Here is a 25,871-nt window from a genome sequence, read left to right on the forward strand (position 1 = left end):
GAACTTCTTTCTCTTGCCATTTTTCAACAGTAGGTTTTTATATTACCTGACGTTTTTTTTCTCCTTTATTTTTCATCCCCTTTCTCTGTCCAAAGCTGAAGCCTGTGATTTGAAAGGCTCACTGTCCCAAGATTAGGTTCTGCTGGGGTGTACGATCAATGAAGCAGAGCCGGCTCTTGGTCAGAGCAGCATGGCTTGGTTGCAGCTACATCCCACCAAGCGCCTGGATGGTGATAAGTTCATTGTTGTGCCTCATGTGTGCCCCAGATAAGCCCCGGCATGTCAGGAGTTCGTCGCAGCAGCTGCAACAGCCACAGAAGCCGCTGCGGCGGCAGCCCCAGTGTAAGCCAGTTACAGCTGGTCAGACTGCAGCACTCTGACAGATTGTCAGTCCCACCTCTGAGGGTGTTTAGTGCTAATTTACCAACCTGATTACACAGACAAACAAGTTTTCCACATTTAACACATGCCGCTCGGATTCTCAAAAGACACTGACTGCGCTTGCATTTAAGGAGTGATATAAAAGTAACAAAATTTGGGTTTATGCATCCTGAAAACAACTTTATCTACAACTGCTAGTCGGAACCCTAAGGAGCAGGGAAAAATCAGGCGAGGGATAGCCGATGAGGAATCCGGCTCTGTCTCTGTTGCTGCGGAACTTTTGAGGACGGCATTTAAGGAGGCACACAATTTTACACGATGCTTATTGTGCCCGTCATGGCTATCACGACAGCCTGTGACAACAGCCATATAACGTCTCTTATGTCTTCGGAGAATCCTTGAAAGTATGATAATAAAACTAAAAGAATCATTGCAGCTCAATACAAAGACAAATTTACAACCAACCGTAATACATCAAATTACAGGAAAGGTGGCATTGAGTTGTTTTACAGGAAATGCAGTATTCATGAAACTAAAGCCCCATTTGGGGCTGAAGCATTGCGAGTCACAGGGAGAGACAAAGTCCAGGAGTTCAAATGTCTCAGGCAGGAGTATTTATTTTGAGCTTGGCACCAGTGAGAAATTTTCTTGCTTTCTTGAGCATGGTCTTCGTCACATTCTCACCTGTTATAATGTTTACCCCTTTGCTAACATTCACAGTTGTTTTAGAGCAGTTCTCACCAAGTTGCATTTTAACTTCCATTCGGTTCATCAATCAAACTCCCAGCTGTAGGGGATAAAGATGCTCCATCTGGACACCAGAAGCTCAACGGCGAGCCACTGTCTAACAATGGGAGGATTGTTATTACCTGAAGTCTTCACATCTTTTGACAGCAGTGTTGTTTGCACTTAGAATGGATGTGCTCCAAGTGAAATTTTGAGCTCAAGTCAAGATAAGGATACAAGTCTTTGACTTTTTCCAACATATAAACTCTTTAAGGAAGTTGTCAAAGAAAATAGGCAGCAATGGTGCATCTACCGGAAGGATGAATCCTTGATTCCAAACACTGGAAAGGTGGAAATACTAAAGGACGAAGGAAATAAAATAATACTTTTCATTTTAATTATTTGTTATGAAGTCCTTTTTTATTCGTCTGTTCATTTATTACAAAATATTAAAATGTTCCAATTGAGTTATAAACAAATCTTCATATTTTAATATGTATTTTTTTGGCTTGACAAAAATATTTTGTCTATTTATTATGACATACTTGTTAATTAATTGACTAAGAGTTGTAGCTTTAACCCCTCAATGATTGACTTTATTTATAATTTTATAAAAAGATGCATTATTTGTGGTTTTGCTTTAATTTGATGTTAACGTTTAATGTTAATTTAACTGCAGCACATAGAGTAAATATATATATATATAGCTTTAGAAAGGTTGTGAAGAGGAAGATGCAGTCAACAGGTTTGTTCAGTATCAATGATGTGGGTTGGTGCATTGAATTTCAAAAGGAACTTGATCCTGGTTTATCTTCATAAGAAAACTTCAAGACATCTTAAATGTATGATCTGATTTATTGTTTGGATAATGACATCTGATCTACCGCTCTTTGCATTTTCGACCCACATAAATCAGCACTGTTTTGTTTTTTGAAATTGCGCTGTCCTTGTCATGTACTGTATGACAGCTAGCTCCACAAGGAAGGCAGAAATGTTATCAGATACCTGTTTTTTTCCGATTTAAATAAATGATTTATGGTGAAGAACTTTGTTGTGTGCATTTTCTAAAAAAGCAGCATGAGCTAACAGTTGGCTGAGGGTGACTGAGGTTTCGTGGACTTTCACATTGTATAAAGTGAGATTTCCTCTGATTATGATTCAGGTCTAGGTTTTAAACTAATCCTGCAAAAATATTAAGGAGCTCAGTCAACAGAGAAATGTTCACAGTCTGTATTTAGAAACAGAGTGTGAAAAGTTATTTGGACTTGTCTGTAGTTATTTGTCACAACAAAACATTCTCAACCTCAAGCGTCAAGCCCTGCCCAACTGGACACACCATCCAACCTCGGGGGATTTGGTTTCTCCGAATGTCTACCTGAAACCTGTTGTGTTTTAATTTGAAGACCCAGCCGTTTAAGAGAGGCTCAGTGACTGTCCCCTCTAATACAATTTGGCTCGGCAACTTTTGATAAGCCTGAGAGAGAAGATGAAAACCACATATATATGTGTATGTATTGATGGCAGAACTTCAGATAAAATGGGAAGGAAAAGCGTAAAATACCTTTCAAGATAATGCGCGCTGTGAAAAAAAAAATACATTAACACCTGATATTTGATGTTCTGCATGCATTTATTCCAACTCACATGCTCTTCATCCTGAAAGGATGCCCAGATAGACATCCTCTGTTCATGTCAGGTGTAAATGGGCTTTGCGGCAGGATGTTTTGTCCTCTGCAATAATGATTTTGAGCACTCTTTTTATTTTTATTTATTTAAGTGTCTCTTTCAAGTCTCTGAACTTGATGTGATTGCAATACTAAACCACACCACTATAAACAGCTTCTACCTGATGCAGGAGAAGGCTCAATAGCATGCAGTGTGACAGGAGCAATAGCGCACTGTCAGCTTGAACTGAATGAATGATGGCATTAAAAACAAAGTTTTGCACCTTCTGCGAAAACAGGACGAGGTTTGACTCTGAATTCTTTTCATGTAAGGAAATCAATATGTGTATAAAACCTGGAGTCGTTTTCAACTGATAATAGGAATGCCAGGTCTTTATGTTTGAGTGTGTTGCCCCTCACACTCAACAGCTTACATTGTTATTCGATCCATATAGCATTGATTTTTTGTCTAAAGCCAACCTTCCAGAGCATGGTCATGTCTAACTGCAGTGGAGGGGCTCAACTGCCTCCACAGTCATGGATTACACAAATTGTGATGCTTTTCTCATGTCTAGTGGGATAGCACAGAGTGGAGAAGCTGGAGTTCCATGACAGAGATTCTGTCAGAATGCACAACTTGCACATGAGTGTATCAACTTTAAGTGCACTCACTGAAGTCTGCTGTGCGAACTAATGTTTTTTTTTTTTTTTTTTTTCCTCCTTTGTATTAATTGTTACGTGACATTTGTCTGAGGCAACACGGCAGCACAGATGTTAGCACTGTTGCCCCACAACAAGAAGGCTGCGGGTTCAGCTCCTGGGCCTGCATGTTGTCACGGTGCTTGCATGGGTTTCCTCCCGCCATCCAAACCCGTCATGTTTGGGTTAACTGGTGACTCTAAATTAGGTCTGAGTGTGAGTGTGAGTGGTTGTTGGTCTGTCTGTGTGTTGGCCCAATGGTGGACTGGCAACCTGTCCAAAGTGTACCCCGCCCTCACCCAGTGTGAGCTGGGATTGGCTCCAGCAGACCCTGTGACCCGGAAACAGATAAGCGGTAAAAGATCAATGAATGATGAGGTTTGTCTGAAGTGGCAGTCAAATTCACTGTCAACCTTAGTGATTTTCATCAGATTCACATCAGTTTAATGGACTTTGGCTGGTATGGTTGTTCCTGGTGGCCAAGTGTCCTCATCACCTACTCAAAGTCACACAAAATATATCCTGTTTCTTCTCCTCCCTTTCCTCTTTTATGGTATCACGTCAAGCTTGGGGAACAGTCAGTAATAGCTTCAACAGTCGACCTCACATCTTCTGGGATAATTCACATACACTACCAGTCAACAGTTTTGACTCACTCTCTAATTCAAATGAATAAGAAAGTGTGTCCAAACTTTTGACTGGTAGTGTTTTTGGGGATAATTTCTCTTCAACAAACACAAAGCAACCTCAGATCAGTCTGTCCCTCTCATAAGCACAAGCACCAGTTTCCCTGCCAGCCAAGTGTCACCCCACCGGGAAGTCACCCATTAGTTTGCAAGGCGCTGTTTTGAAGCCTACATTTAATGAGTTTAATTTGGCTGTTAGCCATCTTGGTTTTTTGAAGAGCCTATATTTGGAGGATAAGCTGAGGAGTAGTGCAGGGTGGACGTGACCTGCTCTGTACTTGATTTTGGTTGTTTGTTACAGTCTGTCAATCACACGGTAGCCAGTCCTCAACACCATGTTGACCCTATTGAAGATTACTTGAAACTAGAGGCCATAAAATAATTAAGAAAATGTTTAGTGAGTTAATAAATCAATTGAAAAGTAGGGACATTTTCACGTAAGCTGCAATAAAATCAGATTTCTCTTAACTACACTTCATTGTAGTTGTCCCCTGATAGTCATTGGATAGGATGAAGGTTTCAGGCTTTTCAGTACTGGTTTCACAGAGCAAGAGTATATAAACAATTTATTCCCTTTATGTTCCCAACATGCTGGCTATGAAGGGATTAAAACTGAGCTGATAAACCATTGGCTGACCAGGAACATTCAGATAAAAAGAAGTAGAGTTGTCTTATTCAGATTTGGTATTTTCCGAACCAAATTGTCGTGATGAGCCAATGAACTGGAACACTCAACCGCTGTCTTAGTCAGTGCAGGCTAAACAATTCCTTCCACAGGAGAAAACAGGAAATGGATTACCGGCAATAGGGAGGATCCCTCCAGCATTAAATAAAATGGAAGAACAGTATTCTATGGCCTTATGACTTTGTGGGTCAAATGTGGACTGTGTGGACTTTTAAAAAATGTTCAAGTCCAGATGAACTGCCCTGAGCCACAGTTGTCATGTGAACTGCAAACAGATTCACATAAACTAATTCACTGCCTACACTTTTAGCGCATTTTTAACTAGAGCTTGTATCTTTAAACAGGAAAAAATAAGAAAGAAATCATGTGTAACTTTTGTGTCTTTTCTACACATGCAAAAAAAAATCTCCAAATTTCTCTAATGGTCATAACTTTTTGTTGTTATTTATTAACATTTTTGGTCCTAATTTTTGCCCACACTATTGCAGTGAAATTCTGTGGTGGGAGCTGTCTGACTCAGCTCTAATGAAGGATAAGTGGCAACTTTTCCAGTGTGAAACTTCAGTGCATGTACGCTGAGATTGTACTTTTCACTTTCTGAGCATGGCCTTTTTTTTTTTGTTTGTTTGTTTTGTTTTGTTTTTTTTTTTTGGTCTGATATGCCATTCCCCAGCTCGCTTGGAAGAATTTCTAAACATTTTCAGGTCTTGATGTGGTTATTTTGTGCAAACCGAGCTTGAATTCTCTGTGAATACTGTATGCCTTTGGCGCATGGTGGGCAGGAATTTGATCTGTGGTGAAAATCCAAATGAAAAAGTGAAGGACTCAAATGTGCAACACTTTTTTAACTCCAGCGCTCTTGTTCGAAAGTATTCGAAATTTGAAAAGCCATTTATGTACAGGGGAGTGTTGATAATGTTATACATACCTTTTCATTCAGCAGCTTATTGGCAGAACTGTCAAATTCAATGAAGCATGAACTATTTGTCTCCAACTGTATGTACGTATCATGTGCAACATGATTAGGTACAACTAGGTATTCAAGCGGCACCGAGGTCCTTAAGCTACTTGGCAGGCATGCTAAATGGCCTTTCAGGATTGTAAAATAAACCCCATGTAACACCATTCTAAAGGAGACAAGGTGACTTTAGTGGCAGGCCCACGAAAGTTCTTTTCTCACAGCCATTACAATTTTTTCTTCCACTGGTAGGCCTACACACCACTTGTAGTGTGGCTTAATGAAGAAGTACGGGGGAACTTGGCAGAGAAAATAATTGGAAAACACTTCACAAGTACATGGTTTGAAATACACCTAAACATTTACAGTGCAACTGAAGGACCTCTGTTCTCTATGTACTCAATATTACACAAAAAAGTATCTGCGAGTGTTACCTTGAGGCAACCCTGTGGAAAAAGGAAAGAAATAAAAAAAAAAAAAGAAAAAAGCTCGATCTGCTAAAGCAGAATGTGGAATCTGATTGAGTAGGGAGGCCGGTGAAATGGGGATAGCTATCTATTTTACCAGCCACGTATATTTCTTCATCTCTTATACATGGAGATTAAACTGTTTTCCATGTCTGTAGCACCGCAGAAGAACAAATGGGTAAGCCAATGAGACATAACAGAAGTCCTAATTGGTATTCGTCTCAGGATAGCAAATGACTTTGGTGTTTGTTTGGTCCATTGCACTGCGCGTGCCTTCTTTGTGAGGGCTGACATGCATGTTGAATCAAGTCAACATAGGGATGAGAAAGACTGCATTACAGGAGAGCCGCGGTCATGTTTGAATGCCTGCTTCGTTAATCTTATTCTACATGGAGACAACCCTTGAATCGGTGCTGCGGGTTGATGCAGTGGTTCTTTTTTGATGGACGAAGGAGAAAAATACTCTCAGCAATGGGAGCCTCCATTTTTAGGCAAAATCTTTTAGCGTAATGGTTCTCCTGATGGCCAGCATTGTTTCCAAAACAAATTCTTGTTCACACTGTATTTGTGCATATTGAACAAAGATTTGCTAATAATAAAGGCTCCAATTGATTAGAAGGCTCACACATCCACGATAAACTGTAAATTTTAAATAAAGATGGATTCAGGGTCGCTACGCTATTAGCATGTTGGTGCCACTACACTTTTATAAAATGCACCCTCTTTACGTCTGTGCAAATCTTTTTTTTTTTTTTTTTTTTTTTTTTTAAGCTTCCCTGTAATGAGTACAACTGCAGTCTTTGGAGGTTTTGATGGCTTCTCAGAATTTCTCATTCAACCCATCCTGAATTTCACAGTTGGAACAGCACTGGTAAAATAATAATATTGCAACCATTTATTAAAAATCAAATTGAATTGGCATAATACATTAGAAAAGTGATAATAGATGACAAGTTAATTGCATTTTGCTGCTCTACCTTCAAGATTCAAGTATTACATAAAGGCTCACCGTCAGTGTATCATAGCGAACAGAGTTACCAGTAATGTTCGTGTCATCAATAACACAGACCTATCATTCTTATTAATCAAAGACAATGCTCTTTATAAAGATGGCTGTTCAGAAACATCGGCGAGCAGGCATCAGATGGAGGACATCAGCTCAGAAAAACACATGTATTTTTACCTGAGCACATTTCCTTTTTTTCCACTTCTGTAGTTCAGGCTTACAGAGAACCAAAGAAAAGCTACAGCTGCAGAGTTAGCAGTCCCAACTTTAACTTTGTTTGCTTCTGCATACCGTGAAGCATTTCACCTCACTGCCTTTCATTTAAATGGCTTTGCAAGCTGTCGAAACCACTTTTGAAACTTCCAATCTCTGCAACAATACGATCCATCCTGCTCTGCCTGGTTTTAATGGGATTCATCTGTGTGATCACAGCCGCAGGAGCTCTGTGGTCCGTGTGACTTTTCCACGAGTGGAATTCCTAATCACAGCCATATGGGGTTAGCCTTGCTAAATCTCATCAAACTGGCGCTCCTTGTATCTCACATCAGGAGCTGCCAGATGCTCCTGTGATCTCAGCTAACCTTGAAGTGGACTTGTTCGACCTGTCTTCTGTGTTCTGTGTCCCATACAAAATGATCGGACATGAAATTTTAAAAGCAGAACTTTTCAAACTACCGCAGATTACCGTTTGCCTGCTGTCTCAATTAATATCTGGAGTCCTGTGTCAGGGACCTTGTTAGGGAAGGGACTGACTTTGATTGATTGCGCTTGTTTCCTATTGTCATTCATGTAGAAAATTGGTAAGGGCAGAAGACAAACACTTTAAAACAAGTTCACAAGCGTTCTCAGAGATGGGGATTGTGTATTTTTCTCTGTGAATGACTTCTGCCGGTTTTATTCTCAAACTACCATTTTGGTTTTGTTGATGTTGATGTTCAATTCCCAAAATAAAATCCATCCATGTCAATGTCAGTCCTACACCAATATCATGAGGAGTGCTTGTTTTCTCCTGTAAAATTTCTCAGATAATTTTTTTTTTTGGGTGTTACCCATTAAAGTGTTTTATTCATGAACCTCAGGATCCCTTTAGCACAGACATCAAGGTTTATCTCCCATATTGGTGTTTACGCTCAGGTTTTTGGGAAATATCCTGAGTAGTCATGCTTATGAAATTGCTGTAGAAGTTATTCCACACGCGCTCGTTGTGTGTTGTATTGGCAGCCGCAGCTTTGCTGACTATGTTGCAGGTGGTGGAGTTGGTGGTGAGGAGCTCTTTGATAAGGATTCTCGACATATTCAGGCTGCTGATGTGAAGCTCGCAGAGTTTCGCCGTGTGTGTAGGCGTATGTGTCTGCTGGCTTTGTACCCTGAAGTTTGAATTTAGATTACACCTGAGTAAAAAAACAAAAAGCAAAACAAAGAAAAAAAAACTGCATCTTTCTCATGTTGTTCTTTCTCTCTGCCTCCTCAACCCATCCAAACTCCACTCCTTTGCTCTCCCTATCTACTCATCCCATTGCAACTTTAATGCCCCCTCACTCCTCCCGTCTCTTTTTATTACCCCCTTGCTCTAACAAGAAACTATGACTGTAAGAGGAGAGGCGAGAGAGGGCAGCTTCCCCTCACACTGCATGAGGATGTGAGCAGAATAGCTTCAGCTCTCACACACACACTGATTTCCACAGACACACACACACACACACACACACCTTTGCTGCTGTTAAATCCCAAAACAAGCATACAGCTCTACATACATATGGGCTCATTCCCCCACCTCTGTTCTCCCACTGGGCAAACAGGCCTTGGAAAACAGCCTACCTCTCAGACTGTTGTTTAGCTCTTGATCTCCCTTAAACAGACCTGTTTCCCCGTCTCATTACTTCTGAATTCCCCTGTTGATATCAGCCATTCGGACATACTAAAATTTTAAACAGACATGGAAGCCTGTATCTCTTGTGTTTGCTATCTTCCTGTGTTCTGTACAGCTGTAAAAAGACACAAATGCTTGCATGTCTGAAAAGAGAAAACACGTCTGTGTTTTACCAGCTAAATCACGCACAGTGGCTGGACCAGAAGAGAGCATCCTATTAGCTTGAGCTTGAGATGCTTTCCAGATTCACCTTTATGCCTGAGTTACATTCTGGCTGTGTATTAGCACTTGTGCGCTAACAGGAAGTTACAAATTAAAATGTGAAAGTGAAAACAGCTGTCAATGAAATCTCCAGAGAAAGCTGGGCTCAGCATAATTGGCAGTTTTGCTTCTATTGTTGCACACCAAAATTTGCATTTGCCCCTTTACTCATATCAAATTCATGAATAATGAATATGTATTTTTCACGAATACCAAAGGCAAAACCAAAAGTGACCTCAGTAAACATATTGTTAAAGTTCCCATATTATATAAAATGAGATGTCTGTGTGTTCTTTCTTCAGAAATAAGGTCTATTTTCTATACTGATAATGTTAACGTATCAAAAACCTCCACAGAGAAATATTCAGTCTGTATTCAGAAACTGAAACCAGCTGTCAGGTCTTATGGAATATTATGATGTCACAACAAAGCAGGGACATCATAGCAAGCCATCAAGACTTGCAAATTGGTTTTCTCTGAGTGTTTACCTGAAATCTGCTCTTTTCTGCTATATCACACACAAAAGCCAAACTGTGCAAATCCCAACAGGAGGATTTAAAACCACATTCAGATGGCAGAAAGCTGGAGATATATCTTCTAAACACTTCAAATAAAACACAGTAAATGTGTAAAATATAGGACCTTTAATCCACAGCTGACAATAGCAAGTGCTTTAAAATGCTCCGGTCATTTGGTAATTACTGACATTTCAGCCATGTAGCTGCAGCGCATTTAAATATTTACATCCTCCCTGAGAATCAAACCAGCCTGAGCCACAGATGAAGACTGAAGTCAGGAAGTATTGACAGATGGGCAAATGCGTAGCTCCAGGTCTTTTAACTTTAATTGTTAAGAGCAACTCGATACTGCCACCACCATCCTTCTTTACAGCATTTTTATTTGTCTGAGTGCTTTCTGTCTCATCAGGCCAGAGTATCTTTTTGTTCATATTTTCCATCACTTAAATGCTGTTTTACAAACTCTAGGCAGGCTGTTATTTGCCTTTTACTCAGTCCATTCGGCTGGACACAAGGGGACTCTGAATCATACACACAAAACATCCAAGAAGTCCTATGTCAAAGATAACTAGAAAAACAGCATTTTCAGTAGGAAATGCTGTGGGAATGCTGAGTGCTGACGGCATCTCAAAAATATTGCTAAAAAAGCACAGCTAAAGAATTGCCTGAAAAATGTGAAGGCTTAAATGAACTGAACTAATAATAATAATAATAATAATAATAATAATACCTGTAGATTTTATTTAGAAGCGCCTTGCTGGACACTCAAGGACACCTTACAAAACATGATAATAAAATCAAACAATGGATAAAATATAAAAAGCAGTAAAATAAACAAACAGAGAATTAAAGTGGTAAAAAGTAAAAGTGAAAGTGAAGTAATTCTAGCCCCATATACAAACATAAACTGAATAAAGGAAGTAGGCTAGTAAGTGGTTAGAGAGGTGCAGTGTTGTATGTCCTAAGGCAGAGAGTTCCACATGTGGGGGACGAGAGGCTTAAGACCCTCCATCCCATTTGGTTGCAGGCTGGGGGGTGAGTGGTTCTGGAAGAGGAGGACCTGAGAGTACGGGTGGGTATTTTGGAATGAAGGAGCTCAATAAGGTACTTAGGAGTGAGCTTTTTGATGGCCTTGGACAAATCTTATAAGCAATGTTCATCAGATTCATCAGATCAGTTGAAGTTTATTCATAGAATTTCCAGCTAAACTAAAGAGTAGAAGAGAGAGAAGAGAGTAGAAGAGTATGAAGTAGTAGTTCAAATAGAGAAGTAGAAGAAGAAGTAGAAGTAGAAGTATTACTTCTACTAGTGGAAGAAGAAGTAGATCAAGCTGAAGTAGCAGCATTAGTATTGTTTTATTAGAAGCAGTAATAGAAATGGCATTAGTCGTAATAGTAATAGTAGTTGTAGTCAGTGGCGGTCCCAGGGGGGCTCTAGGTGGTGCTGTAGGTCCCCCTATGATATCCATAGTACCCACCTACCACCCCCAAGAAATGTCTGCATATATATATATGCTTATAGTTGCATAATTTAACTCCCCAAGAGTCAAAGCACCTTCTCTTGAGTGTTGAGCATCCACATAGCACCTGCAACAGAAACTCTCTGGAAGCACCAATGGTTGTACTGGTAATAGTAGTAGTAGCAGCAGCAATAAAAGTATTATTAGTAGGTTTATGAATAGCTAAAGTTTAGATGACATCTGTAGGTGAAAGTAGGTTGAAGCAGTAGAACTACAAGGTGAAGAGAGTTTCAGGAGATCCTCAGGAGCACACCTCCCACTGGAAGGATTTGAGGAAAAGCTCCCGGTTGTATCAGTGAAATAACAACATTTTAAGAGTGCTGAGGTCTTCATGAATAGACTGATTTGTTTTTTTGTGTAAACAAAGTGGAAAACTCGGCCAGTAGAGTAAGAGAGAAAACGTACACAGTCTGTTTGACTTCAGAATTTTTTGAGCGAGTGCCAATGGGGGAGATTGCTGGGGTCACTGTGGAATTTAAAATATATATTTCAAACACACACTGAGAGGCTTTGGGATGGATATGTATTAATCTTATATATGTCTACAATATAAGCATGCATAAACATAAATAACTTAATAGTTTAAATACTAAAGCTATCATTTAAATCTTATACGGAAGTTCACTATATAAATAATAATAATAATAATAATAATAATAATAATAATAATAATAATAATAACAATAATACATTATATTTATGTGAGCATTTCAAATAGGGGTGGGAATTGTTTACTATCTCACGATTCAATTACGATTTTTGGGGCTACAATTAAACTAAAAATCTATTTTTTTCTGCTTCAAACTGTAGGTGTTAAAGGATCCTCATCTGGTCTACTCCAGTCAGCTTTGTAAGATGAATGAAGATGAATGAAGATGAATGAAAAATGGAGATGTTAAAGTGTCTTTCGCATTTAAATTTTAAACATTTATCCATGCTTAGATGGAACTGTTGCAACTGTTGAATAAAAACAATATCACATATTGCTAAAGCAAGAACAATACAATTGTCTTTATAAAAAAAATAAATAGTGCAGTAAAACATGTTGCCTTTCAAATTCTTAGGAAAGTGTGTGTGGAACACAAGTATTACACTAAGTAACTAGGTATAAAATAAGTCATGTGAATCTCGGTCTTCCCGGGCATTCGGTGAAAACCAAAATGAGTCCAAATCTTTGCCTTCAACGAAGACAGGGCCGGTTTCTTCCATTGTTGTCGTTTACATACAGTGTGGCACACCGTATGCATGTATGCATTGTATACTAAGTTATAGTACGTTGCCTCTGCGTACAAATGAAGTCATTGTCTTCAAGTCAATCTTTTTATTCACACTTTATCATCTCATATAGCTTTTCAAAAATGAAAAAGAAAAAAAAAAATAGGCAAATAAGATTGTGCACATATTTTTTGACAAAGTTATGTTATTAAAAGTATGAATGTGAATTTGGATGTTATATTTTTACTCACGAAATAAGATTGTGCACATATTTTTTGACAAAGTTATGTTATTAAAAGTATGAATGTGAATTTGGATGTTATATTTTTACTCACGAAAATAGACATGGCCATTGTGATTTTGTTTGCATTACCCACATTGCTCTTTCCGGCTTGAGTGTTCCTGTTTCTGTGGATTGTTGTTACAAGGACCTTCCTTTGGATGTTGATTATCTCCAAAAAAATACTATTAAATTAAATACATTAAGACAAGTCAAAGCATACAAATATAATACACCCTGTTTGACAAAAACTCAGATCACCATAAAATTGCTGCTCCAATTTTCAGCTAGTTCTCCCAGAGGTTGTGATACCGCATGCGTATTCTCTCTCTAAATTCTTTTCCACAGAGATGACGATAACAGATCATCACACAGCGCGGTCACCAGAGGGCATGCCGATAAGCAGAAATTACTTTGGAGCTGCTGATTCTGAATTCCCCAAACTTAGCAGGAATAAACAACTTTGAACTTTTGAATATCCTACAGATGAGAGGCCGGGATGAGAGGGGAAACACGTGAGGGAGAAACAGGGTGCTAATTTCCAAATCATTATTCCATTGTGAACACATGAAGGTTGTCCTTCAAGTCCGTCCTCTACACCAAAGTGAGGCTGATTTCTAAGGGGCCTATAAAGTACCACCTTAAAATAAGCAGGCTTTTTAGCCATGACAGGGGGTTAAAGGACACTTTTTTACATGATGGAACCTTCAGGCTGTTTCTATTTAGGGGATATGTCACTATTCAGTTATGATTTTCTGACTTTTGGACAATGTGTTCAATCTGTTTATCAGATCATAATTTCCTTCTGGCTGCTAAAGCATGGACTTTCACAGGAGCTGAGATGTGGCTGACACCTTGTTTGTGGCACACTGTATTTTTATTTAATTCTTTTTTATGTCTTTCTGTGTGGCAGTGATGGAATAATCTAAATATATTATCATGGATCCTAAAATCTGTCACTCAAATGGGAAGGTCACAATATAGCCCATATTGTTTTATCAGCACATCCCAGCTTTTATTTTATTTCAGACTCCTCTGCACAGGATATGAACCTATTCAGAATATGATAAAGTACCAACCTGTAAAATGAAAACTTAAATAAATATGGATAGTAAAGAAACCAAGAAAGCTGAAGCTGTGTACTTTTGCAAACAGTATAAAGAATATTCCGCTGTGCTTCTTGTAAGTTGAGTTGAGTTGGTACATAGGAACCAAAAACCATGTTAGTATAGTTTTGCATGTCCTCTGTAATGCTTTTTTCTGGTGTTGGAAGAACAACCAGAATCAGAAGAGAGGCTGGCCCCACTTTTGGGCTTGATTGGCTGCATTCTCTCATCAATACAACAAGTAGAGCAGATTTCAGGTACACACTCTGATATCCCAAATCCTGCTGGGTTGGACTCTTGGCCCTTGTTGACTGTGCTGGGGCCAGGGATAAGTGCTGGGACTCACATGGGATCACAAAGTTAAAGAAGTGACATGTTGCCCACGGCTTGCACACATGGGTTGATACTTTTATAGTAATTGTAAAGCACCTAAACCTATTTCATAATCAGAGGACGTATGCCTCTCACTTTCTACAGTATGAGGCTTGGAAAATTATAAGCATCATGTAGTGCTTAGCTAATCATATACTTTAAAAGCAAACAACTGCACTGAAGTCAACACTTAGCTAATGTTGTTTTTCAGAAAGAGACACAGTCTGACTCTGGCTTGAAATGAACCCGATCACCCTAATTTGTGTGTTATGTTTCAACAGCATTTAATGGTTTCACATAATTCATTTCCCGTTGGCCTGAAATTTATTATATATTAAAACACTACACTTAACACTAAAGTCTATAAAAAGAGAAAGAATATGTTCATGCCTTTTGCTGAACTGACCAGTTAGTATAACATTATAACATAAATTGCCTGCATTGTTAGCAGTAGGCTGTAGCATGCAGTAGGAAGTCTGTGAATCTGAAACAGTTCCAGTTTGACTAATCCTCCCACTCAGCGACTCTCTCCAATGAGGGGAATTGTTTTATTCCACTGATGACACTTCATGATGTTATTGTCTGGGACAGAACAAAACCTCCCTGCTGAGTGCTAAAATTCAACAAGCGTTAGGTTGCTGAATTCTCCAAAAAAATGAGCCCTGTATGTCCCTAAAACTGCTGTAGGCAGACCATTATACTGTAATTTGTTTATTTCCATCCAGATGCATTCATCTTTCGATTGTAAGAATCGCATTCACTTTTATTTTCTTTTATTATTAATTTCTAAATTCTCAAATCCCCCCTGAGGATTTTCTAATTATATCAGCCGTGCTCGGAGAAGATTGGGTCTTTGAGACTTGTGACTTGGAGAAGGGAAATGAGATTTTACTGAATTTGTCATCTCATTTTAATGCAAAGTATATTTTACCTATTCACACATAAGCAAACCTACACACATCGAAAAAAAAATGCAACCTGTACTCTCGCTCATCTGTCGCATTGTGACAGTCTCTGTCAATCAACTGTGGGTATGAGAACCGCGTTGTGCACCAGGATCCCCTGTTTGCTAAAGATTGGATTAAAGAATTCAAAAAGCCAGAAACACAAGTTACGTCATTTTAATTATAAAGGAATTGAAACCCCTTTAAACCAAATGGTTCAGTGAATCTGCCTTCAGAGGAGCAACACTAATAACGTAATCAGATTACTTTGATCCATCTTAATGCTTGTGTGTGTGCACTTTCTCTTTTCTGTCTCTTCCTCTCCATCACTCTCTACATCCCTTATAAATTGCTCTTCCTCCCCACTCTTTCTTCCTTTCTTTCTTTCTTCTGTGGCCTTTCTGCTGGGTGGTACATGGTTCCATGCAGCAACGGCGGCAGTCTCATTAATCCCGCTCTCGTGGCAAACTAGTCCCCGGGGAGGGAGAGAGAGAGACCACACTTTTTAAAAAGTGCCCTGTCACACTCTGGCACATCATTTGCATTTAGGTTAAAACCAGTCGGGTCTCTTAAATCTTATTTATGGGCAGAGGGAACTCCCTCTTCACTGCGGCACAGGGGGCATCAGCTCTTGTTATACTCCCAGAATTACATATACGCACACACACACACACACACAAAAACACTGTTGTGTCACAGTAAAAGCATTAAGTGTGTTGGTTATAATCTATATAAGGGTTACAGCTATTATCCAAGCAAGCAAGAGCTTTGGCTGCCAGTAATCAGTATAATGGACTGTCAAACAAAGAAGGCAGGGCAATATGCTCACAGCATGATGTGAAGTGCTGCTAGGTACTGCACTGTAATGTTCTGAATCTACAATGTGTGCACAAAATATTAATGATCCCTGCTTTTACCGTGAATACTTAAGGCCAGGTGAGTGTTTACATAGAGAGTGAATGGGTGATTTACAGAGAAAACATTAGTTAGCTAGTTATTTTAAGGAAGCCCGGGAGATTATAGAGAAAAAAAAAAAAAGTCCACAGCTAAACTAAGACCGCCCTTCACTGCAACAGCTCTCAACCAGATACTAATATTAGCATGCTCCTAATGTAAGTATTTCCATATGATTTTCGTCACATTAGCAGGATGTGTTAGCATGCTGGCTACCTGATTAATTATAACCGAGCACTACAGTGTCATATGGGCGCAGGTGTTTCCCCAGAAACCGAAGTGTTTGTCTGAGAAAGGATGGCATCAGTCTTGACAGCAGCATGATGAATCTCCAAACTTACTTGTCATGCAACCAACTTCTCCGCCCTTTAACTCCTTTTGCGCTCACCACATTTTATATTTAAATTGAGTCAACTTGAGCTTAATGACTTAGCCAGAAGTCTCCTGTGCTGAAGCTTCACTGATGCCCTACACTTGTAAGTCGCTTTGGATAAAAAGGAGCAAAAATGTAAACTGCTATGTTATGACATGTCATGTTATGTTATTCAAATGACTAATGTGATTATTTTGCTTTGAGCATTTTAGTGAACATTGGTCTGTGTAGAGTCTGTGTAACACAACACAGTGTCAATACAACAACAGTTGCTGTTTTCATGATACCTTTTAATGTCAGGTGGAATGAGATATCAAGAGACATGGAAACACGGATTAAATCCCAAACTGCTATGATTCATGCTTTTTCCGTGATCAGACATATTAAAACATCCTAAGCAGGCCGGGGCTTATGTTAAGTCTCTTGGCCAACACCCATATCTTTCAAACCTCACACAAATAGCTTGCAACTGGCTTGCTGTTAAAATGTGTCATTTAAATCTTATCTGCATATTTCCCATTTCTTGACAAAGGTGCTCCAGAGCAACAGAATAGAGTGTTACTCACAGGCTGAGTAGCGCTCCCCAATAACTATTTTAACAGGCCTCAATGTGCGAGACAGATTCCTTCCCATTAACTGACTAAATTCTACATTACACTACAAGGGTCAAAGCTTGACCTTTTGACCCCTTATCATTTGCATTACACTAAGGTGTGATTTACAGGCACAGATGAGGCAAAGCAGACGAAAAAAGGCCTTGAAGCCCCAAATCACTGAAAACCACGTTGTGCAGGTGTGAAGGTGCTGTAGCTCCATGCATCCTAAAATGTTTCTTCCAGTGTGGAAAAACCTGTCAATCTTGCAAGTATGTCTTAGGCAGTAATAACTAGAATGATGTTGTGCAACATGGGGGTTAGCTGTATATATATAGAGATCCTGACAGCGATAAGTAGGTTTTTTGGCGTGAGAGTTGAAAGTTGTGAGCGTTTGATGCTCTGCCTCTGCAGTGTTTGTCTGCCTTACCCCAGCTTCACGCCCTAACCCCCCCCCTTTGTTGCCGTCCTAGTTCTCATTCCCCATGTTAACACAAATGCCTTAACCGAGTGCTTGAGTCACTCAGCTCTTCAGATTTTCTTAATATCATTATTACTTACAAAAAGTGGTTTCCACCAGCGCGCTGCCCTGCTACAATAACAAACCAGTATGTAGTATGGGCTTTGATCAATTTTGGACTATTTACCAATGGACGGTGTCCCTTCAGTCAGCGCTCTCCCCCAAAATCACAGTTTTCTGCACTGCATCGTCCTTTCTTTGGTTCATTTTGACATCTCTGTGTAAAATGAGCGTTAAATTATTTAATAGCATGTATGCCGGTAGTGCTAACTTATTATATGTAGATAATAGATCTGCATACCACGCTGGGTCATGCTAGCAATTAGTGTAATAGTCCAGTGCAGTGATTGTCCAATTTAATCAATAAACATTAAAAGAATGTGCGCTGTCTACCATACTTTAAATGGGCGCATTAAACAGGATGTGATGTGCAAAATCTTAATGAGGATATTGTGGGGATTAAAAGGATTTAGCTAATAACAAAGGAAAGTACAAAAAAGTGCTTAAAGAACCAAAGCAGACTGAAAGGGTTTCCTAATAATAGACTTTTGTGTAATGTAGTCCAAATACTATTAAATCACATGTAAAGCACCAGCATGTGCTTTGAATGATCACTTAGCGTTAGTTTTGCATTTCTGCCTTCTCTTATTTATGCTTAAGCATATCTTTTTTATTTATGTATTCATTTATTTATTTATTTTTTGGCTAGATGCATGCTTGCACTGCAGTCTGTCAGTGTCATTATATTGATTTAAAAGGAAGAATACGATATTGAAAGTCATGTTCTGCTCCTTTAACCTTCTCTTCAGTCTGATGCTTCTGAATGAATCTATAGGTTTTGGAGATTCCCTCAAACAGAAAAATGAAACATCTCTGCTCCAATCCACAGTCTATGTAGAAAATAATTATTCTGATGAATGTCACACTTCTGGGTGTAAAGGCTGTGTGTGTGTGTGTGTGCAATATACTGTAAATTCTTCTATCTGAACATCATTTGTGTTTTAAATCAATATGAAAAGTGACAAGTGACAACAGTTTCAGCTGTTTAAAAAAACTCCTAACATCTGACTTTTGACAGCCAAATGACCGCTTTGTGATGCAGCTCTCATGGGTATTTATCAGCTCAAGCTCTGATCAGCAGTGGTTTAAACATGACATCCCAGCGAACACATTCACTTTTGACCCATTTATGTGCTTCGGTATCTTTCAGAGCACAAGCATTGTGAACAGTCCTGCTGCCAGCCAAGCATTGCAGAATGCAAAAGATCACACAATCTTGAAATGAACCTTTCTAAAAATGCACAGTCACTGATTGAAGCGTCCAGCAGCAGACCAGTCAGGGTGTCTGTGCTATCCCATGTCCATCACCAAAAGATCCAACAATAAAGACATGAATATCAAAGCTTAAACATAGAGTCATGAAAGAAGGTGGTCTGGCATTCTGTTTTTTTTTTTTTTTTTTTTTTTGTGATGCTTTGCACAATACTCTCTTGGGAAAGGGGTTGTTCTTGCATGTGAATGTTACTTTGACATGTAGCGCTGACCTAAACCTGGTTCAGATCAAGTCCAGTTCTTCATGGAAACAGTATTCAGTTAGGGCAGTGTCATCTTTCAACTGGAAAACGCTCCCTGTCTCACCGTAACAATGTTCAAGAATGAACTGAGGAACAACAACCATGTCAAGGTGTTTACTTGGCTTCAGATGTTGATCCAATCTGACAAAATATTAGTCAGATGGTCATAATTGTATGCGGCAATCAGCTGCATCATCAGTTATAGCTGATTGCTGTATATGCACGTTTATCTATCTTCTCATGCATTATATAGATATATACGTATATATATATATATATATATATATATATCATGCATTGTTGTATATATATATACAGTAAAATCCCCAAAACAGCTTCATTATCTTCAAACCTTTGATTTCCAGCAAAAGTATGATGGAGTTGTGCTTTAGATTCATTATCTTGTCCTGGCTGCACTTCTTATGATCTTTGTTTCAAATAATGTCTTCCAGTCAGTGCTCTTCATGACTTATGAGCCTGATGCATCTTTGCCACTCTTCACACTTACATAACAGGAAAAAAAAAAAATCACACATAAAGCTCTGTCATGCATTTATAATGTGTCCCCCCCCTCCATTTCTGCACTGAGTGTGTGTTTTGACGGACGAACAACACTAATACTTCAAACAGCTCAGAGCAGAGTGCATTGTCTGAGGAACTGAGGTATGACACAAAGCACACTGTTTCTCATGTTCCACTGCCTCCATAAAATAATCTGTTTACTGCTCACAGTTTCATCATTTCTGCATCCAAACTCTGCAAGACTTCTTAAAGTCTTAGTATAACATTTGCCAATTAGGAGTAAACCCAACGTGCATTTGATCTTGGAAAGAATGCCATTATCTCTTCAGGTATTTGGTCATAAAAGTGCATGAGGTTATGGATGAAAGAGGACGTCTGTACAAGGACGAAACGCACATTGTTCAGGAAGCTGAACAAAGCAGTTTGCTAAACCAATGGAAATTATTTAAATGCATGTTATATACATTAAGTGTGGGAGTCAGTGGAGTCAGGAGGGGAGGATGTGGAAAAATATAAATCAAAATAAAAGGAAGGAATGGAAAGGAGCTAAAATGGCATAACCAAGCGGCTTTCTGCAGGGAAGGAGGCGGAGAGAGACCGCTGGCAGCAAGGAAAGCTTTGTGGACTTGGAACGGCGGGCCCAGGTATTCCCAGCTGGCCCTGAAGAGCCCTTCCCCACCCAGGAGGGTGGGCACTACAGGGCAGGAGTCACTACACAATATTTGTGGAAATTCATCCAGGAGTTGGATGAAATACTGAAGGGAAAAAGAATATTACAAATCCAATGAAACCAGCTTTTTGAAATATGCTTTTATATATATATATATATATATATATATATATATAACTGAAAATATAAATGCAATGTAAATCCTTTTTTTTTTTTTTTTTTAGTTTTGCCATTTATTTTCTTATCCATTCATAATAGTGATAATTACAATTTTGGTTATAGTTCTTTCTATTTTCATTGTCATTTTCTTTTATTCTAATTTTATCATTATTACTGGATTTATTACCAGAAGTGTGAGTTTTTAATACAAAGCAAAAAGACTGAAAACATATGAATGCTAGCTGTGTCCATGGAAACAAGAGATGGACTGATGATCATGATATGAGTGTGCAAATTCTCACTTCCTTCATTTTCAACAAAAAGAGATAAAAAAAAAAATGTGTTGAAAAACTGGAAGAAATTAGTATGTCTATAGTTAGGCCTCCACGTGGTCTTCGGTGTCAAGTCAAGTCTAGGTGAAAGTATCAAGTTCAATTCAATTCAAGCTCAGTCCACAGAGAAATGCTCACAACCTGTGTTCAGAGACGAAGTTGTTCGGACTTTGTGATTTCACCACAAACGTCACTGTGGTCTGATATATTTTTATTTGATGACTCAGAAAACAATAATCAGTCAAAAGAGGAGATCTAAGCCTCTCTTCCGATTAGCTCATCAACTCGCTACTAGAGATCAAGGGAGAAGCCTGCGAGATGGAAAACTACACTAAGATGGTTTTTGGATCTTCACTGTGATATTTTGTGTTGTATCTGGCAGAGATCTCTGGTAACTCAGAGGACATTCCTTTGGTGCGCTGGAGGCAGCAGTGGCTGGAGAATGGCACTCTCCTCTTTCACATCCACCATCAGGACGGCAGCCTGAACCTTCCAGAGCCCACCGAGGACCCAGCCAACGATTCTGCCAAAGAGGAGCTGCGCATCCTGCACATCTCGGTCATGGTAAAACTCCCTGCTCACAACACAGCTATGTTACTAAACAGAGTTATCATCTCTTCTTATAATTTCATTTCATTTGATTTCATAAAAAATATAAAGTCATACAATACATTACTATTGTATTAAATTGGCTGCCAATTTAAATATAAAGCACCACTGTATTTTAGTGTTGTTGAGTGTTTTCCTCCTCAGCGATATGATGTTTAAGATAAGATGTCACACTCCTCCTGTCTTTATGTTCCCATGTATATGCTGTACACTGTAGCCAGCGGTCCTGCAGCCTGTGACAGTTAAAGAGAATGTTCAACACGAAGTACGAGTGTTGTTATGGCTGGAAAAACAAAAATTGGAGAGCTGTGAGGTAAAATATAGAAGCAGATGAAGACCTTTCTCTCTCAGTCAGTGTGACTCTGCAGACAGCCACAGAAGGGCCTATATGGACCATGAATTTATAGTTTCACATCTCAGTTGCAGAATGTCAATTTTTACATGCCTGCACTGTATCAAACCTTATCTGTTATGTTGGCAGAGTAGGAAATGAATCCTCAGATCGTGCAGTTTCCTCCTCTTGCCTGAGGAAATGTATATTTATTAGATCTTAGATATGCCACACCTTCCCAGTACCCTTTTCCAGCCCAAAGACATTACAAATTTTCTTTGATGGATGATATGTATTTTCAGACATTGAAAGCATATTATAGCTGCATACACAAATGATTAGTCAGCTTCAGGAGCCTTTTGCCAGCAGCTACGTCTGCTGCACAGAGGACGGCAGCCACTCAGTGGTGCCCACTGAATTCAACGACCTTGAGACCTTGAGATAATGGCGAATAACTGACCTTGACAATGGTCTACATGGTTTGCATGAATTAGCAGACATCAAGCCAATCTTATGGGTATTCAGGTTTGAGTGGAGGCAACATTTATATATGGAAATTAGATAGTTATACAGGTTCTACACCCCCCCAAAAATTTTCCTCTAAAGTCTCAATTTTGTTTGTCTCAAATTACCTGCACCATTTCACATCCTATCAACCTCAGGTCCACCTCTTTTTGTCTCCCATTCTGGTAATACCTCATCTTGAAAGAGCTCATCTGCCACCAGGGTGTTCTCATGAAGGTGTGGGCAGAGAAAGATTAGCATGCAGATATAAGCAGACCGTGACAACAGATGGAAGCTGGTGTTGCCACTGCGACGCCCAGGCCCTACTGCAGCTTGCCACCCAGTTGGAGGCCCTGACCTATAAATCCAAAGCCATGTCACTTGTTCAGCTCCTCGTGGAAACAAAAAGGATCCTGTGAAGGCTATTCTTTTGTTTTTTTTTTAAGCTAAAGAATACACCTGGACCTCTTTCTGTTGGATGTCATGGGAAGCTTAAAGCAATTAGCACAAGTAGGTCTCATCAGGTGATGTCACAGTATCCCAGTGGTTGTTTTTTTTTTTTGGATACATTTTAGTTTTTTGGATACATTTTCGTTACGCTTAATAGGTTTTGATTGATGCATCATTTCAAATGAAATTCCCATTGTTTGGGTCAAACGTATTCCTATATTTCTGGCATCTCACCTTTTTAACACCAATCATTCCAGAATAAAGCGCACACACACACACACCTGTAAGGTTTCACATTTTCACATCATATGAACAACTCTTACAAAAAAACAGACTGTTCCCACTGTTGTTTCAACGTTACCGCTATATTTATTGTTCGAAAAAACAACAACAAATAAGACCAAAATTAATTTCAGATGACAAAAAATAGTGTGTTCAGGCGTCCTTCAAACAGCAGTTTCAATGGGGCCTCATCAAATATGGATGTAAACAAGTTAACAAGTGAGTCAGTTTTTTGTGTCTTTTTTTCGAGTTGTCTATAGACCTGAGATCAAAACCTGGACCCGCCTGCTTCTTCAAGTCCGGAACAACAGAACCCAACAACCATGACCTCTTCATAGCAGCTGATTCCAGACTCTTGACCATTTCCCCCATCCTTGATCTGAGTGTGGCCTTATACAATTTCTCATTCCATCCTACTAGACAGACTAGCCACCATTGGTATCACTGATACACTCCAGAATGATTCAAATCTTGTCTCCCCAGCCGCACTCGGTTCAATTAACTTAAAACTTGCTGACCTATTTTTTTTTCCTATCATTTTCGGTGCTCCCTATTATTAGACACATTTACATACTGCCATCCTCCTGCCCACTTCCCTCTCTGATGGTCAACAGGAAAGCACTCTCAGGTCTTCCTCTTCCATCCACCTCACTGCTCCACTTGCCTGCCTAGGAGGCCAAAGCCTTCAGCGAATTCTGCCTCCAACCAGACATCAGTAATAGCACCTCTCCCTCCACCTTCAAAAGTCACCTCAAAATGTATCTGTTGAAAGTGGCATATTCTATTAGTTCACCATCACCATGGTTACAGTTTCTGTGTAATTTAGTTTTTTGCATTTATATATATATATATATATATATATATATATTGCTCCCCACTCTGCTCCTTAAGGCAGCATTGAGAGCCTTGAAAGGCTCCCGTAAATAAAATGTATTATTATTATTATTATTATTATTGTTACAATTATTAACTGGGGAAGCCCAATTTAAAGGTTGGACCTGAACTCAAACCAAGAGCAATATCTTAACTTGATTTTACACATTTCTGCTTGTTCGTTTACATGAGCTTAGCAAAACCCTAACACATGAATTATACAACAAAATGGCTGAAGTATGATACAAAACTTGAACTTAAGTATAAATAGAATGGATAAAAAACTGGTGAAACAAACAAGTGAAATTTCATTTCTTTTTACACAAACCTGCTGCTTAGAAATATTAATACTGGCTGTGAAAGGCATCTTTCACTTTAGAGATGTTTGACTGATTGTTGAATTGTCAATCTATGTATTGGCATTTATTCAAATCTCCTTCCCTTTTAATCTGGTCCCGGGGGCTTTGTTTCACAGCTCTGCTGCCATGCTTTTATCAAACATGTGAAATTGAGTTGAACTGGTCCCAGGTCTACACATCCTGCCCAGGTAGTCTTAGCCTGGAAGCAAAACATCTAATTTGCCACAGTTCATTGCCTGGGCGCTGTGCTCACCGTGAGACTATTTATGCCTAATAGATGAGTTGAGACTGGCATTTTTAGGTTTGAAAAAAGGGCAAGTCTTATTATTTCCCGTTCCTAAAGGGGATTCAGGTTCAGCGAACTGTACCAAACCTTGGGTCTGAGGCCAGAAATTATTTCTATCAGTCCAGCCAAGCTTTAATTTTGTCCACAAGGACTAGCTTTTCCACAGCGGTTGGGCTTTTTTAAATAAAGTGAAGATAATATCAACATCAGTCCTGTGAAGAGAGCAATTGTCGGTTGCTGTGTCCCAGTGTTTTAGATGTACGCTGTTCTGAAGTCGGCAGCTTCTTCATGCAGGGTTCAAAGCCTCTCCCATGCTTTCACATCCAACAAGGTAACCGTAGTGTCCTCCACTGGCCACGACTGGTCATCCATAATAGATGACTAACCTTGTGTATGTCTGTACCAATACCAGGTGAGACGCTGGCAGTTCAAACACTTGTCCTAAACTTCGACTCATCTCCACAGCATGAGCTCCACAGGCAGAGCCAGAGGGAATCTCATCACACCCAGGGGAAGACAAACGAAAATAATATGTATTTGAATAGGCATCAAGTATTCGAAGTGTCTTCGTGTTTGTTTATTTTTTTTACCCACGATTCTTCCATTTTAATTTTCAAATTTGAATCAGCTGCAGTTTTGCCAAAGGGCTCCAATGGATCAATCCAACCATCACATACAGTAAGATGACCTCCACACCAAACTAAGAAAATTACATTATATAGAATACTTACATAGAATACTTAATACATAGAATACTTATATTATATACTTATATTAGTATTATAGAATACTAATATTTTTTATAGCATAGTTTGATTTGTTGTTTTTTTTTCCCTGTGTTTTTTGTGGTTGCCTTTTCCTAACAGGCCATAAAGGAACTTTTTAAATAGCAAGAGCATCATAGTAAAAACTCAAAAGTGGCAATCAAAGACTTAATATAATATAATAGTGATGAAAAAATAGACAAAATCCAAAAAGGTTGCAGGTCTGCTTCACCCAACTTCTGACTGACTGTTCTGCTACAGTAGATGGTGCAGACATTGTGCCAGATCTGCAGCTCAAGCTCCAAGATTTCTGTGGATCAGTAGTGTGAAAATATCCCCTCACTGTGCCTACTCAACCC

The 25,871-nt window shown here is 39.1% G+C and overlaps 1 protein-coding gene across 1 annotated transcript in view; it reads left to right on the forward strand.

Moving 5' to 3' along the window:
• astn1 (astrotactin 1) overlaps window positions 1-25,871 on the forward strand; it is a 402,459-nt gene that overhangs the window by 53,387 nt on the left and 323,201 nt on the right. The window contains exon 2 of the mRNA XM_029524898.1: window positions 21,437-21,618. Coding sequence (XP_029380758.1) covers window positions 21,437-21,618 — 182 coding nt within the window. The remainder of the gene's footprint in view (window positions 1-21,436; window positions 21,619-25,871) is intronic.

Source organism: Echeneis naucrates, chromosome 17 (assembly GCF_900963305.1).
Source record: "Echeneis naucrates chromosome 17, fEcheNa1.1, whole genome shotgun sequence".
Classification (NCBI taxonomy): domain Eukaryota; kingdom Metazoa; phylum Chordata; class Actinopteri; order Carangiformes; family Echeneidae; genus Echeneis; species Echeneis naucrates.